This window comes from Glandiceps talaboti, chromosome 2, assembly GCF_964340395.1.
Source record: "Glandiceps talaboti chromosome 2, keGlaTala1.1, whole genome shotgun sequence".
NCBI lineage: Eukaryota > Metazoa > Hemichordata > Enteropneusta > Spengelidae > Glandiceps > Glandiceps talaboti.
In genome coordinates this window covers 23,882,971-23,899,164 of record NC_135550.1, presented here as the reverse complement: position 1 = coordinate 23,899,164, position 16,194 = coordinate 23,882,971, and the positions used below count along the sequence as shown (strand labels likewise).

General features: G+C 35.4%; 1 protein-coding gene across 1 annotated transcript; it reads right to left on the bottom strand.

The window, feature by feature from the left end:
- Positions 1-363: 363 nt before the first annotated feature.
- Positions 364-15,967, bottom strand: LOC144453211 (extracellular tyrosine-protein kinase PKDCC-like). The gene is made up of 7 exons (XM_078144491.1): positions 15,046-15,967; positions 10,935-11,048; positions 5,576-5,683; positions 3,761-4,010; positions 2,529-2,642; positions 1,708-1,884; positions 364-937 (listed from the first exon to the last, which is right to left on the bottom strand). Exons 1-7 carry the CDS (start codon positions 15,751-15,753, stop codon positions 855-857), a joined length of 1,554 nt encoding a protein of 517 aa, XP_078000617.1. The 5' UTR covers positions 15,754-15,967; the 3' UTR covers positions 364-854.
- Between the last annotated feature and the right edge of the window lie 227 nt (positions 15,968-16,194).

The following is a 16,194-nucleotide window of genomic DNA, read 5'->3' as shown; positions in this document are numbered from 1 at the left end:
TCCAACGATAAACGCATTCATAAGTGTTGAATGTACTCATATCGGTCCAGTCAACCCTTACATTTATCAGGGGAATTGATTTCATTATCCGTACCACAAACAAACACACGCACGCGCGCGCACACACACACATACACACATACATACACACACACGCACGCGCGCGCACACACACACACATACATACATACATACATACATACATACATACATACATACATACATACATACATACATACATACATACATACATACATACATACATACATACATACATACATACATACATATATTGTACATACTGTCTTGTCTTATATGAATTTATTTCTTTTTTCGATACATTGCCACTTAAAATGTATAACAAATTAAATATATTGATAATATGTACTCATTGTTCCAGTCTAGTACTGTTGCTATGGCAAATGTTACTTTGTTAACTTAAAACAACTTCTAAAACATTGATACATATTTACTATTTCCTGATATTCAGGTGAGACATTATAACATATATATTTATATACTACAAGTGTTTCGGTCGAGTTTCATTGTCCTCTTATGATGTCAACAAGTTCGTTTTTTCTTAATTCTTGTGGTATGGCTCTTGTTTTCTCACTGTGTGTCGTCACATTATGTATAATAGCTGGGTTTCCCTATCCTTTGTCAAAGGGTCTCTACAGACTTTATAGACTGGTGTACACAGTAACGTTGATATGACACAGTTGATATCAGAGATGCGTGATGGTGTCGAGATGCCGGAATGTGCGCCCACATCGGTGAGGAAACCTAGCATAATGTTGAAGATGTAATGGTTATCCAGTCTGAATAAAACGGAGCTTTGCCTTATTACACGGCTATCACGTTATCCTGATATACAATGTTGTGTCTTCACTTGGAGTAGGGTCTCTGAAATTATTCTTCAAAAATACCACTGTGCGACCTGTAAACAGGAAAGGTTTGAGGAGTTCAGAACATGATTGAATTCGTCATCGCGACTCAGTGATAAGGAGCGCCCGCAACGACGTAAATATAATGTAAATGTAAATATAATGTACATACTTTTACAATCATCCGTACCCGTCTGTTTCGAAATCATAAGAATGTGATTTACCAGTACTTTGGATTATAGCTATGACCTCGCTTGATAACTGATAACTTACTGATAACTTACAATCATTTTTGTTGAACAAATAAGGAGTTGCGAATCAATTTCGATGATATAAATTCTTTGGTGACATCACAATGTTTGTTATAACCAAATATAAGGAACCCAAAAAATTCCATAATGGCAAGTGCACTACATTCTTGTATTTCCCTAAAATTCGCTGGTCACTTTTTCACTCTACCTCAGCGTCAAACAAACTGCAATAGCTCTCTTTTATAATTGATTTTTCACTCGGAAAGTACTGATGGCATTGGTACAAAGAAAGGAACTTTAGATTTAAATTCAGCGCTCTAGGTTTCTATCTAAATATTTACTAGCTCACTTTCGCCCCAAAGCATCACCACCCTTACATCAGTATAGGTAAGTATTTGGTTTGTACATTATTACTTTGGAGCAAATTAACTTGTCTAATCTTGTATTTTGCTTTCCATACATCGTGATAGGCCTAGCCTATTTAGTATTTGATCCGAAATGAACATTTTGCTGAACCGTAAATCATGACCCATAAACACACCCCCACCCCATCAATGTTAATCTCGTCATACCTGTCCATGTTTTCTTCGACGTCACAACGAAGGCCCGGCATTCCTTGTCGCTACTGCACATATCTTCAGCTTCCTGTTCATTGAATGCCGATAACATACAGTTATCACCAGAGTGGGACATCATACAACGGTAGTCGTATTTGCCTGACAGATCCCGTCCAGCTAACACTCGATAACCTAAAACAAGAATTGGACCAATGTTATAAACGATGATAATGTGTGATACAAAATTAACTCACACAATATCAAATAGTAATTTCTTACTTTGAGGTCGAATGTCAGATAATGGCGTACCGATACTCGACTTTATTCTAGATTTCATCATATCATTGTTATCAAAATGTCATCAGACTAGAGGTAATAATTCATATATTCAGCTATCTCTTATTCTCGTTCATTTGATTTGTGTTTTGGTTTCACTTGTTTTGTTTTGATTGATGTGATCGTTCGCTTTATTCGGTTTGTTTTATTCGAGATGTCATTTGAATATTTCCATTTGATTTGATTTGATTTGACTTGACTTTATTATTTGATTTGATCCAATTTGGCAAGCACTGATTACTTATATATATTCTTCTCTTTGAACTTGCTTGGCCAAGATTACTTGGTTATAGCTCACCACATTGTATTTATCTTCAATATTTCATAGAATGTGAGAGTCTCGTCTGATTTGTTTAGATTTAACGGATTTTCTTCTTATTTTTTGCGATAGACTTACGACTTGTTTGGGGGTTTTTTATCATCGTCCAATGTCAAACGTTGTTCTAAAAAAAGAATGATGATTAAAATTTGTAAAAAAGTTGAATGATTTGATGATTCACCTGGTTTGTTCGATTTACGTTCATTTTGTACTCCTAGGTATTCTCCGGATTTGTAAAACTCCAGTATCTTCTCCATTTCATACCGCAAGGTGGCAGCATTCCACTCAAAGGAACCTTTGTGAAGAAGAGGTAAATGTAAATAATGGAATAAAAATACTCACTCACCAAACCATGAATTTGGGTGTTTTCTCTTTCGTGAATTAATGAAATATAAAGCTCTACTAAGATTATTAAATTTTGTCATTGCATTGCATTTTTTTTGGCGCTGTAGGGTGATGTTCTTAATATATCTATAGTCACTTTGGTCGCCTTAATGGGAAATAGAGTGACACATTACGACTGTTACCATGAACAACGCACTAAGTGAATCACACCCCATTGACGAGAGACGACCAATGAAAAGTAAATCTAATTTAGGACTTCTATAGCAACTAAAGATATCCAGAAATTGAATTCAGAGATTTGAACGAAAATTCATACAGTGAAATGACCTCATTGACCGCCATTGAAAGACTACATTGCAGATCGTTGACCACAACATGCAAATAAGCACATAATGTACATATCTACAGCGCTGAGAACAGGGGGTATCCAATTACACTGAAAATGCATGCATCCTTTGATATTAATATGGCGTCTTCCTTTAGAGTTGTCGACGCGTATAAAATGTACTATGTGGATGAAATCAGATACATAAATGAAATAAACACGGTACATATGTAGTTGTAATCGAGGTGTTTAAAGTTATTAAGACACTGAGAATACCACCATTCACGTATTGACAGTGGTTGGTATTGTTCAGCTCCGGAATGAAATTGAAAATAGCATGGCTATGCATTTGTAAATTGTGAATGTTGAAGAGGGAGGTAGTCTTTGGAAGTTAATTAATAATCAATACAAAATCTTACATCCTAGCATACTAAAAATGCGTTGAAAACCTGAATTTTTAGATGTTACAATATATTTTACGGTTACTTTTGTGTATGGTGAAGCAGTATATTTAATCCAGGCGTCAACTCGGCTTTAATACCATTAGAATGAACGACCTTACATTTGTTTCATTTGCCGACATTAGCTGATGCCTTGCGGAACAAATTAGAATAAAGTGGCATAATAACAAAGGTATATTTAAATACATGCATCATGAAGAAGGTTGTCTCTTTTATGTTTACCTTTTATGCCTGAGGGGATACTTTAACTTAGGAAATTTCACTATAGCTAGCATAGCATACCTGTTTTATTCAAGACCTCGTCAACCATAGGTTGTATGCTACCGGGAACTTCAAATGGGAGCAAATAACTGAGGAAAAACTTGTACGTGTTATAGATGTTAAGTTTTTCATTAAAACCGTCGCATCTTTTATTTACACATGTTATCTGGACTTGCTTTGACGATTTAGATGCCATCATCTCTACACAATCTTGTGACGTTTTACACGTGGGCTCATCGTTATCCACGTCATCAACGTCTGCAAGTTTAATCTGTGGAAACAAAGGATGAGTAAATGACTAACTTTGTAAGGTATCATTGTGTTTCATCTGCAGACATCAGCGTTTCGTTAGTTAATTTAGTTAATTTCCCTGGTGAAATATACGACAATCAATCAATCAAAATTTGTTATTTGCATTCTACATGAAATGTACATTGATATCTAAGTCATCTTCACATTTTACATTACAACTGTTTCCTGTGCATGTACATGTACAAACATACGGATACAAACTACATCGTGACATTCTTTTTAAAATATTGCCTACATCAATTACATTTTTAGGTCTTTCGATATTTATTCAATCTAACGACAATTCCTGTAATTGACATGTCCATGTTTGCTCGTAAAACAAATGTAATGGAAACTGCGTTTTGGATGAGGCTTAATATCGTCGGGTAAAACTTAAACGAAAAACTAAATTCTTTTCACACTCAGATTTATCATACATGATCATGGAGCTAATATTGGGTAATGGAGTGACGGCATTTAAAACATAAAACCATGCTTTAATGGCGTACTATTCGATAATGAAAAAAGGAAAAATAAAGTGTTCGACCCAAAATTCCCGCTTTTGTTATATCCACCAACGAGGAGAATTTTCAGTGATCAAATTGATATATAAAAGGGAAGATGAGTCATCAATGAACTGTTCCTCATTTCAGTATCCAAAACCTTCACTTGTTTCCTCTAATACGTTGTACGTTTTATTATCCCAGACAAACCATAATACTGGATACATAATCTGATATGTTTGCAAGACATATCAAAACTTGTTGTATTGTCTATATCTGATATTGTAGTATTTTCAGTGTTCCTTGCCAGTTAAAAAAAACACTTTATCTACTATTATCCCATCCTGCATATCTCAGAGATAGAAAGCTATCGAGGTACGCGTGCTAATAGATATGGAAGTGGATGAATCATCTTTTAAACGCTGTAGGGTCGAATTTGTACAATATATGTATGGTAATAAATGGCTGGGATTCTAATCACCAGGTAGGATATAAACAACAATGATAGTGATCCTGATTATATGTAGCCAACACGTGTGAATACTGGGAGCATCATCTAAATTTCATTAAGCCAAAATCATAAAATTAATGTAATTGTAATGATTCAGAATTATACTTATAGATATGTCATGAAATATCATATCAGATGGTCTTGTATATTATTAATGATTATACTGAATAAAGGAACAGCTTGAGGCATGATGCAATGATGTACTTGACTCTGCATTCTCTTGGCCACCAACATGTCAAAAGGGAGAGAGAGAGAGAGAGAGAGAGAGAGAGAGAGAGAGAGAGAGAGAGAGAGAGAGAGAGAGAGAGAGAGAGAGAGAGAGAGAGAGAATTGTTACTGAACTATTGAATTAACAGTATATCACGTGTGTTTCACCAACAGTACTGCTTTCATTACTGTGGCTAGGGATATCACCCTTTTCCTGCAAAAGAGTTCAAGCGTGAAAGCGTGTCTGCGGGAAAGATATTATCAGGAAAATGACGGAAGATTTAAATAGAAATGGAGTTCAAGGGTCACGTGATATGCACTTACCTTGCCATCCACGCGGACGAACTGTGCTAGTTTAAAATCATGAATTGCAAGGGAACCCATGGGAGAAGACGCGAAGTGATCAACCAACAAACTCACTCCTAAGCAAATCTGGGTAAACAAAAATATAAGCAAATATCTAGTTTGAATAAAAATGAAAATTCTCAACATTTGGAAAATGCTAATTTCTCAACACTGAGTTCATGCTTTGATAGTAATTGACATGGATTCCTGATCTCATGGGGTCTTCGCCGTAATGAATTCTATTACTGTATTTTCTGTGAACCAAATTCAGTCGTCCTCACAACCAGTTCTGTACAACCTAATAATATTCTTTCAACTAATGGGAAAATGGAATTCGTTAGCCATGTGTCATGGAATTAGAATTTTCATATTACGATACGATACGATACGATTTGTTTTATTACCATATATAAGATTTTTTTTTACAGTTTGCACAATAAAGTAAATACAGGTTGATGATTTGGTAATGGGAGTCAGAAAAATAGCATACTGCTAGTCGAGTCTGACACCGTAGACACTGGAATGTTACAACGTTACTAAAGCAAAGCAACTAGAGGGCAGTGTACACGTAAAGAAAATATCAGATACAAATAACATAAATACAAATAAATAATTAAATACAAAATGTACAATTAGTGGACATAGTCTTTAATGAGTGTGTTTTTTAGTGAATCACGAAATGAAGTTCTAGATGGTTGTGATCTAATACTAGGTGGTAGACTGTTCCAAAAGGCCGTACCTGTGAAACATATTGCAAACTTGCCTATGGATGTGATTACTTTAGGTAGAAGGAGATTTCCCCTACCCTTGAACCTAGTACTATATTCATGAACTGGTGGAGTGCAATAATCTGTAAAACGGTGAGGTAACCTGTTGGTTAATAAATCATACATGAAAGTACAAAGTTGGAGTTTATGTAATTTGAATATATCAAGAATTTGAAGTTCACTAAATAAATTGTTAGAATGTGCAGAGATACAACTAAAAGTAATAGCTCTGACTGCCATTTTTTGAGACTTGTGAATACATGTCAGATGTGATGAATATGTAGATCCCCATACTTCAATACCATAGGTGATGTGTGGTTGGATAAAAGATTTGTATATCAGAATAAGGATATCTTTAGGTACAAAATGTCTTAATTTGAACAAAATACCAACTTTTTTCCTAACAGTGGAGTTTACCATTTGAATATGCTTTGACCAATTTAGGTGTTTATCTAAAATAACACCAACAAAAGTTGTTGATTCCACTTCATCAATAACCCTACTACTAATGTGGAGAGAACCTTCAAGGGATATTTTTCTCCTAGTATTTCTAAATAGAATGTAGTTTGTTTTGAGATGATTAATGGTAAGTTTATTTACATTGCACCACTTTAATACGTTATTTAAGTGGGCATCAACATTAGATAAATTTATATTGTAATGATTGTCAGGAAAAGTGTGAAATAAATTAGAATCATCTGCAAATAATCTGAACTGGAAAAAAATGGATGAGGAAGCAATGTCGTTGATAAATAACAAAAATAAAGTGGGACCTAAGACAGAACCTTGTGGCACTCCACATTGAATAATACGGTTAGATGATGTGTTACTACTAGCATGGATATATTGGTATCTATCATATAAATAATCAGTGAACCATTTCAAAGGCAATCCCCTAATGCCATAATGGGCCATTTTCGAAAGAAGAATTTCATGATTAATAGTATCAAAAGCCTTGGAAAAGTCGAGAAAAATGCCAAGAGTGACTCTGCCTTCATCCATCTGCTTGATAAGATAATTGACAAGGTTAATAAGGGACAATTTTGTGCTATATTTTTTGCGAAATCCATATTGATGCTCGTAAAGAATATTATTTTTTTCTATATAATGCATTAGACGATTATTTACAATGGTTTCTAATACTTTGCTTAAAAGAGGTAAAACTGATATTGGCCTGTAGTTGCCAGGGTCATCAGTGGCTCCCTTTTTAAAGATGGGTGTAACTTTTGCTATTTTAAGTGTTGTGGGGAAGATTCCTGAAGAAATAGATAGGTTGAAAATATAAGCTAAAGGTTTAGATATTATTGCTGCTCCATTAATAAGAAGTTTAACTGGTACATCATCATGACCACACGCCTTTTTAATGTTCAATGAATTTATGAGATTATAGACCTCAGCTTGTGTAGTGGGATTCATAAAAAATGAATTAGTTAAAGGAGTAGATAAATAGTCTTTAAAATTATGATTGGTTGAATTAATATTACTAGCCAAATTAGGACCTATTTTAACAAAGTAGTCATTCAAAGCTTCAACAATATCACTGATCTCAGAGATGTGGGTATTAGAATCATTTGATACAATATGCAGACTATCAGGCAAAGTTTTCCTAGCTATTCTTCCTTGACCTCCAAGTACTTCTTTAATAGTTTTCCAAGTCATATTTGAATTGCCTTTGTTGTCCATAAAAACAGTACTATAATGCAACTTTTTGGCCGTCCTAATTACAGACAACAGCATATTTCTGAATTTTTTGTACACATCAACAGCTGCACCATCAAAGTTTGAATTTAAAACCTTAGAATAAAGTTTATGTTTAGTTTTGATAGATTTCCTAATGGCTCTAGTGATCCATGGTTTCCTAGCCTTTTTGTTGCTGATTATTTTTGTGGTAATTGGTGCATGCTTGTTACAAATCCTACTAAAAATTAAATGAAATCTGTTATAAGCAGCGTTAACATCAGTACAATCATAGACACCTTCCCAGGATACATTTGCAAGTTCATCACAAAAGTGAGAAGGGTCATAATGATCATAATTTCGAAATGAAATTTTTTGTCTATGAGATATTCTAATAGGGTGGTTTTCTACTAAAGCAAAAATAGGGAAGTGATCTGATATATCAGTGGTTAATGTTCCAGAATAGATTTGATACTGATTTATATTAGTATAAATATGATCAATAATTGTTGCAGATGAGTCTGTCACTCTGGTTGGTGTGGAAATTAACTGATGGAAACAAAGGCACTCCATGGATGTGAGAAAGGATTCAATACTTACTGAACTAGTTCTATTATTTGCATCAACATTAAAATCACCCATTAAGATAAAGTGGTTTTTTTCTAACTTAAATCTCCTCAGTACATTTAACAACTCCTCTTGAAATTCTACAATGTCAGTATTTGGTTTCCTATAAATAATACCAACTATAGCATTTCTATTACCAGTATGTACCTCCAACCATAGAGATTCTGAATGAATGACATTTACTTCAAGTAATTTATAATTAAGAGATGAATGTATATAAGCCCCTACCCCACCACCCCGACCTGCGTTACGACAGTTTACTTCAAATGTATATCCTTTCAAATTACAAGTACTTAAATTGGATGTACCCCAAACCTCGGAAATACCAATAACAGAAAACTTAGACTGAATTATATCTTCATATAACAATTTTAAACCTTCAAAATTTCTATTTAAAGACCTAATGTTAACATGTGAAACACAAAATGACCTGTTCGTTATTACATTATAATGGTCATCAAAACTGGTCGGTGGCAATGAAGAATAGCCTACATCAAATAAATCATTGAAATCATTGTTATTATTATCTGTAGTTTATGATAACTGTTACTAAATATGGATTATTCCAACAAGAATGTTTTGTCCAGTAAGTAGGGTTCTGCAAGTTTATGTTCAGTACCTCACCCAGTTTGTGGTACAAGTCTTTGTGTAAGAGGTGATTGAACTTCATATTTTATGTAAAACTAAGTACGTGTATAGTGTTCATGAACAGCTGTAGATGGTAAAATGCGTTGTGTTCAACATCTGGAAGTGTTGTTGCAATAGGGAGATACTGGTAGCAGATGGCAGTAAGCAATGTATGGTTCGAACGTTCACAGTTTAGTGTCACTTAATTCTGGATAAATCTGTTTCTCTTGATATAATCAATGGTCTTGACTGAGTATCCTTTTTCACGTATATCTTACCATTATTGGTCCACATGAACTGATATCGTGCTTGTTTTCTTTGTGTATTCACCTTATACAGTAGTTGACGTGTAGCTGGTAGTAGATTCTCGTTAATATATATCTTTGCTGTGCTATCCAGACCAAAATCCTTGGCATTGGTATTCTTTAATTTCTTTCTGTTGTCATAGACTTCATTTCTTGACTTTCTTGTAGTAAACCTCACAATAATGGGTCTAGGCCGTGTCTGTGTTGTAGCTGCAGCTGCGTTACCACGTTTGTTTTGAACTCCGATGCGATGTAATCTTTGGAAATGGTCTGTAGTAGGGATGTCATCACCTAGTCTCGGCGCGGCCATCTTGCCCTCTGCAGAGTCACTTCGTGTCACTGGTTTCCCAAATCTTTTTGAGTTACATTTACCACATAGCATCAAGTCACCTTGACGTAGCTTCACTGACCCTTTCCTGTTGTCACAGTCACCACATTTCATATTTTGTCAGTTATAAAGCGTTCAAAACGCCAAATAACATTTGAAAAATCAGAGCGGTTGCAAACCACATGTTGCTCCGCAAACAGCGCCCTCGAAATGTGTGATTTATTCTGAGATAAATCAAATTTTAATGCGAGATAGCGACAGAACGTCTGTGATGTTTAATCCAATATACTTCAAGGCACATAATATTGAAACCCATTCCATGTAGAATAAAACCCCGACTCTATAGATACATATTACAATTTTAAAAAACGTGGGGAAAAACATAATTTTGCTATTAATTTTCAAAATGTCGCCATTTTTTACAACACTAATTCAACCAATCTGTTAAAGCATGAAAAACAATGACATTGAGTATATTGATTGTTAAAGTTGAATAAACTATACAACGTTTTAATTTTGATTATCCAATACAGTGTCAACTTGAATGGGACTTAAGTCAACACGATAATTTGAGTGTATTTATGTGGTTCCATCAATATCACTGGAGATCATCACATACTTTGATAAAATACACATGATACCAATTTACATCAGAAAATCGATTATCATCCCATAAAAGTGCCAGGCTTGTCTCATTAATTGATCGTAAAACATTTACACAACATATTTTATATTCTTGTCAGTAGTTAATTTGTTCTTTCTAAAACAAAAGGTCGTTTGGTAATTGTTATAAACAATATAGTTATTGTCATTGATTGAAATGTGTGATTGATGTGTGTTGACCAAAAGAAGTGAACAAGTGCCAAACATTTCTAGGAAAATAACAACCGGTTCAGACTTAAACATGAGTTGAGTAGTGTTTGAAAAATGACACTGTATGACTTGTGACAACCGTTACTGATCACACAAACTTTGACTATATGTCACTAATAAAAAGTGATGCTCACCCGAAATCGGTCCTCCCAAGACTGTTGAAGTAAACTCAGTATATTGACGGGACTCCCTAATTCTGTCATAATTGTCACTTTGTCGGTGGCATCGTTGATGCAATAACCAGACACCTGCAAATGAAATTGCGTGTGAAATAAGATCAAATATGTTTGATGTGAACCAATGAACAAAGGGAAGCGTTAGTGATGTCTGTTTACTATCGAGATCGGATGTGAATACTTAATGGCCAATATCGATTTTTCAAATGTACGCTTCATAATCAAAACACACACATTTATCTTTAATTAACACATGAGTGTATACTTAAGACTCTCTTTTCAGTGTGAGATAGTGTATTTTCATCCTTCCTGGGTATGAATCATTATGACCGCGTGTTCACATTGCAATTTCTGGATTTAATTCGTTTTGAATTTGATTTGAGAAAGAAATATTTCAGATTTTTGTTTGAAAGGGACGTCGCCCAGAATTAATTCACTAATGGAGCTTACAAATCATTAGTTAACTTGTTTGCTGACAAAACAGTCAAATGTCAATATACACATGTCATGATTGTACTATGTCAAATTTAGAGCGGGAAAATGTAATCATTCTACATTACAGTAATAATGGTGGTAAGGATTGCTTAAATGTTACAAGGAATACATAAGAAAATTAAGTTAAGAAAAATGTAAAGTATTCTCAATACAAAACAGAAGAACAAGTCGTCAACGGCTCTGAACTATAATACCTGTTAGATACATTTGTAAAGTATGTTGTATGGTTTTTAAAAGTCAGAATGGCGTTCAAATACGCAAAACATGACAAGGATAATTGTATAAGTTTATTGAACTGACTCACTGGAAGAAGACGACAATATGGACACCCGTTATAAGCTTATTTTTTCGCGCTTCTGTGATGGTCGAGTACGTACTGCATGATTGTCTGTACAATCAATCTATAATCAGGTCATGTCTCTGGGGTATATTGCGTCTTAACACAGATATTTGAAACATCCTACATAATCTCCAGGAATTGGCCTTTATGGTTGGAGGTCTGCAACGACAGTATATTAACGTGTAATTACTGTCACCCTGTGTTATGTTATGCCCTATACATACTTCTGTATAAACATTCTCATTCCAGGCTGTCAGACTCAAACTTTTACATTGTGAATACTGAAATGTTCAGCTTTACATGTTTAAGGCTAAAACAAGAAACACACCGTGGTTCTCCCCTACTCCATAGTCACAACATCATACTTGTAATATTCATCGTTCATCAATGCCAAGCCTTTAAAACGTTGGAACATTTGTTCTATCCACTTTTCTCCACATCACTATCAAGATTCGTCTTCACAAAATCTAGATGTAAAATATAAGCCCCATCCCCACCACCGTTATATCACCATATATCGTTTTCATAATCTTGATAATATACAAGACTCCCTTCACCCTACAATTGTGTGAGTTAATCCAAATATCTTGACAAGAATTGAACTAACTTTCATTTCTTAACCTAAAATTTTAAAAGATACGTTTTGCTTTAGTAACACTACACCTTGTTATAGTAAAATAATATAGTGTACGCCTAAATTGACTTGACCTCTGACCTCAGATATTCCTGTATTTCAAAATGACCCTTGAGTTTACTTTAATAATAATGGTGAAATTCACTAGGTTAGACTAGCCATGTTATACACTGTACTGTAGTTGCACACAAACAAAGAAATGTCACTAACAAATTGGACGTTGAAATATTAAAGTCTGAGCGTCACAGTCGCTGAAATACGAATACGAATTGAGTCGGTGAATAAATTTTTTTTCGCGTAGTAATAAAACCGACAATAGTAAATGGTAAAGTTGGCAAATCTTACACCACTACTGTCTAAATTTCCTTCTCACCGTAACCTTCGTTAAATCACGAATCGAGGAAATAACTGCATATTTAAAGATTGCATTCATACCTGTCGTATGGATTCACACGGTAAACTGTTCAAGTTTCAAGACTTCATATATGTTCATATTTGTTTTGGTGTATGGGGTCATGCGTGGTACAACTCTCACAGAAAATAACACCGCTCCACCAGGGTCCACGCGTAAACATAGTATTTGCGTTGAAATGGCGTAAACAATTAAGGCTGTCTCTAATTTTTATTTGAAATATTTCAATATCTTACTTTATATCTCAAATCTTGTATTCTTAAACTCACTATGTATGCAGCAGTCGTAGTTTGTAGCTACTGGCAAGGAATGAAAATTGTGGTAAATCGCGGCTTGCAGTGCTATATCACAAAGTTCAGAGCTAAAAACTAGACTAAGCACAAGTATTGATGCCAAGCACTTGGAGATGATTAAAACCAGCATATAGCTATGACACGTAACAGACGTCTCCACGACGTAGATGTATCTATGCTACCATTGTTCACTCACAAAGTCTGCAATCGATCCGCTACCCAATTAACACATACACTTGGCTAATTTGACGATTGTAATCAGTTAATTGATACAGGAAAAGTGCATTTAGACGTCCGTTGAGAATTGGCGTACAATATGGGGACAAAGATAATAGTCTCCCGTGTGGAATTGAAGGCATTCCTGGTTTTAGTCGCCCCACTTCAAATTTGAATTCCTTCAAAGACGTGATATACATACTGTATATAAATAAGCAAGACGCTATTTCCCTTTATTTATACTGCGATTTCCGCCGAGCCATTACACAAAGTCTCTTGGTAACGGCGTTATCTGGATTATAAGGAAAACGGGGAAATTTACCATCTTGATGGTTGAGTTGAAATGACAGAATGTAGTTGTCTAAGAGATGTAGTGATTCGACCACTATTTATAGTATGGGTGGTATTAATGTTAACACTTCGAAGATAGTGTTTCAGTCGGGTCGTGTTAAATTGAGTTTCATACATTCTTAATCTGGGATAATCAGGACAAAAATGTAGTGTGTGTTCATGCCCTGATAAGCACATAGTTATGGCGGGAACCCTGTGCTAAATACGTCGAGTTTCACTCACATTGCCAGTGTACGACACTTCAATATGGCTAGCTGTGGTACGCCATTGTATGGATTGATTTATTTCAGTAAAAAAGATTGATAGTTCGTGAATGTCTCTATTTTTTAACACTGTGTTGAATAAACTGTGAAATGGCGGTTATACTAATATTCATCATCTTATCAATATCACACAATCAAAGTTGTTTGATTAAGAATTTGAAAAGTGAAAGAAAAAAACCGGCCTGAGAAAAGAAGAAACTGCAACCATATGATATAGCGTCTACTGAGTACATGCGTAGTATTCCCATTCCAACATTGCAACAAGAGATTTTGAGAATTAGACGGGTAGCAGGAACTTTGAATTTTACGGCTGTGAATTATATGTACATGTGTAGGATCGAAACAGACAGAAATGATTGACGATACCATTATTAGTGAGGAGGTAACGTAACGACATGTCTAATCCATAGGGTAGGGATTAACTGTTGAAAGGAGCTAAACATAAATATTGTTTTACCCCACTCAGAATGATATGTCTAAACTCTTGTCATATACTGTTGCTTACCAAATTTTCATACGAGTACACTTTGAGGTTTATTCTGTATTTGAATGATAATGGTTGATTCAGTGATAGTACATATGCCCTCTATAACACTGATGTAGTATGTGAAACAGAACACCGCAATATGCTGTCTTCTTTGTTGACGCAGTGACCTTTCACTTGTGTACATTTTTTTTTCTATTTGTGTCTCTTCGTTTCATCGTCAGATCAAATATTACACTAATCCTTCGTACACAAATTACCTCTCCCTGACTAGCTTTAATTTCTTTCTTATTCGTTTCGTCGCCATGTGCGAAGAAATTGAGCGAACCAAGGCAGATGGGCGACTGTTTAGTTTGAGAAAGGATTTTTGCACGCCTGATTGAATTGAATGCTTTTCATTTGGCCTCTATGTCAGAGGGGTATCCATTGCACTCTCACTGCTGTAACGTAACACATACAGGCTCTGCATGACAAACAAATAAAGCAGTACAGACCACATTTGGCAAATTTTACGACTATGTGATGATGGATGCATACGAGAATTTAATAGACCAAGACACATTAAAATATAAATATATTACCTGTATTATACTGGTGTGTTGCAGTTGAGTGAGCAATGTTATCTCTTTAAGCAGTTTATAATTGGCCAGTTTCAGACAGTCACTGTAGCTCATATACTTTTGGGTACATTCGTTCATATCGTGTCCATTTAAAGCCACTGATTTGATAGCCAGTTTTTCTCCGTTGTAGTCCCCCTTTTCCACGTATTTTGTATATCCTATTCCAATGGGTTCTCTATTGCTGACGTTTGCCAGACTTTCACATCCCAGTGTCAAATGACGCTTAGCTGACAGTATGGACGACACAGATAGTCCTGGATATTGCTTCTTTGACTTTTCGTTTCCATTTTGACCGTGGAAAGAATTCGCTTTCAAATCATACTCGGTATCCATGAGATGTCGTAGATTTGGTTCCAACGGGTGGACATGTAGTTGTTTCAGCAAGTTTTCGTATTGGTTCACTTCATTCTGGTGTTTCTTTAAGTCCGTGTGTAAATCCCCGATATGCTTTGTAAGGCGAGCTTCAAATTCCACAGCTGAATGACCAGGAAACCTGTCCGTCGACCATATACGATACTCCTCGAAGGTGGATGTTTCTTGGGGCGAAAGTACAAATATATTTCCTGAGAAAATAAGTAGTAAGACAAAGCAAAGACATAACATGCATATCAAACGCCGTTGAAAGAGTCGCTTAATGGAGGCATACTTCCATAGTCCTAAACACGCCATTTTAACAACACAGTGGAGATTCAAAGTAGCTATGCTGATGGGTTGTGTTTTCTCACTGAAATGTCTGCCGATCTATCACAACAGATATACGACCGCTTCGTGCGCGTTGAATCGCCATGAACAACGAAAGTGACGTAACCCTGTCGGTTGTGTATACTCTAAAGAGTGACGAGTACAAAATATGAATACACGTGACAAATGAGGACAAATTGATTCGTCATCAACAACAAGTAATTACGACTCTTTAGGAAGCGTCAATAAGCTGATGTCATGAAAGGGTGAGTGATGTGTGGGGGCGTTCCGGTGGTCTGACACTTTTTTCGTGGGGTGGGAAAGCCAGTCCGTGCTGGGATGATAAATTCTTCTAACGTTTGGAAAAGTGAAATGTCGATGTTTATACGGCCTCGACAACTGAGATACTTAGATAAGGGAGATGGCCGT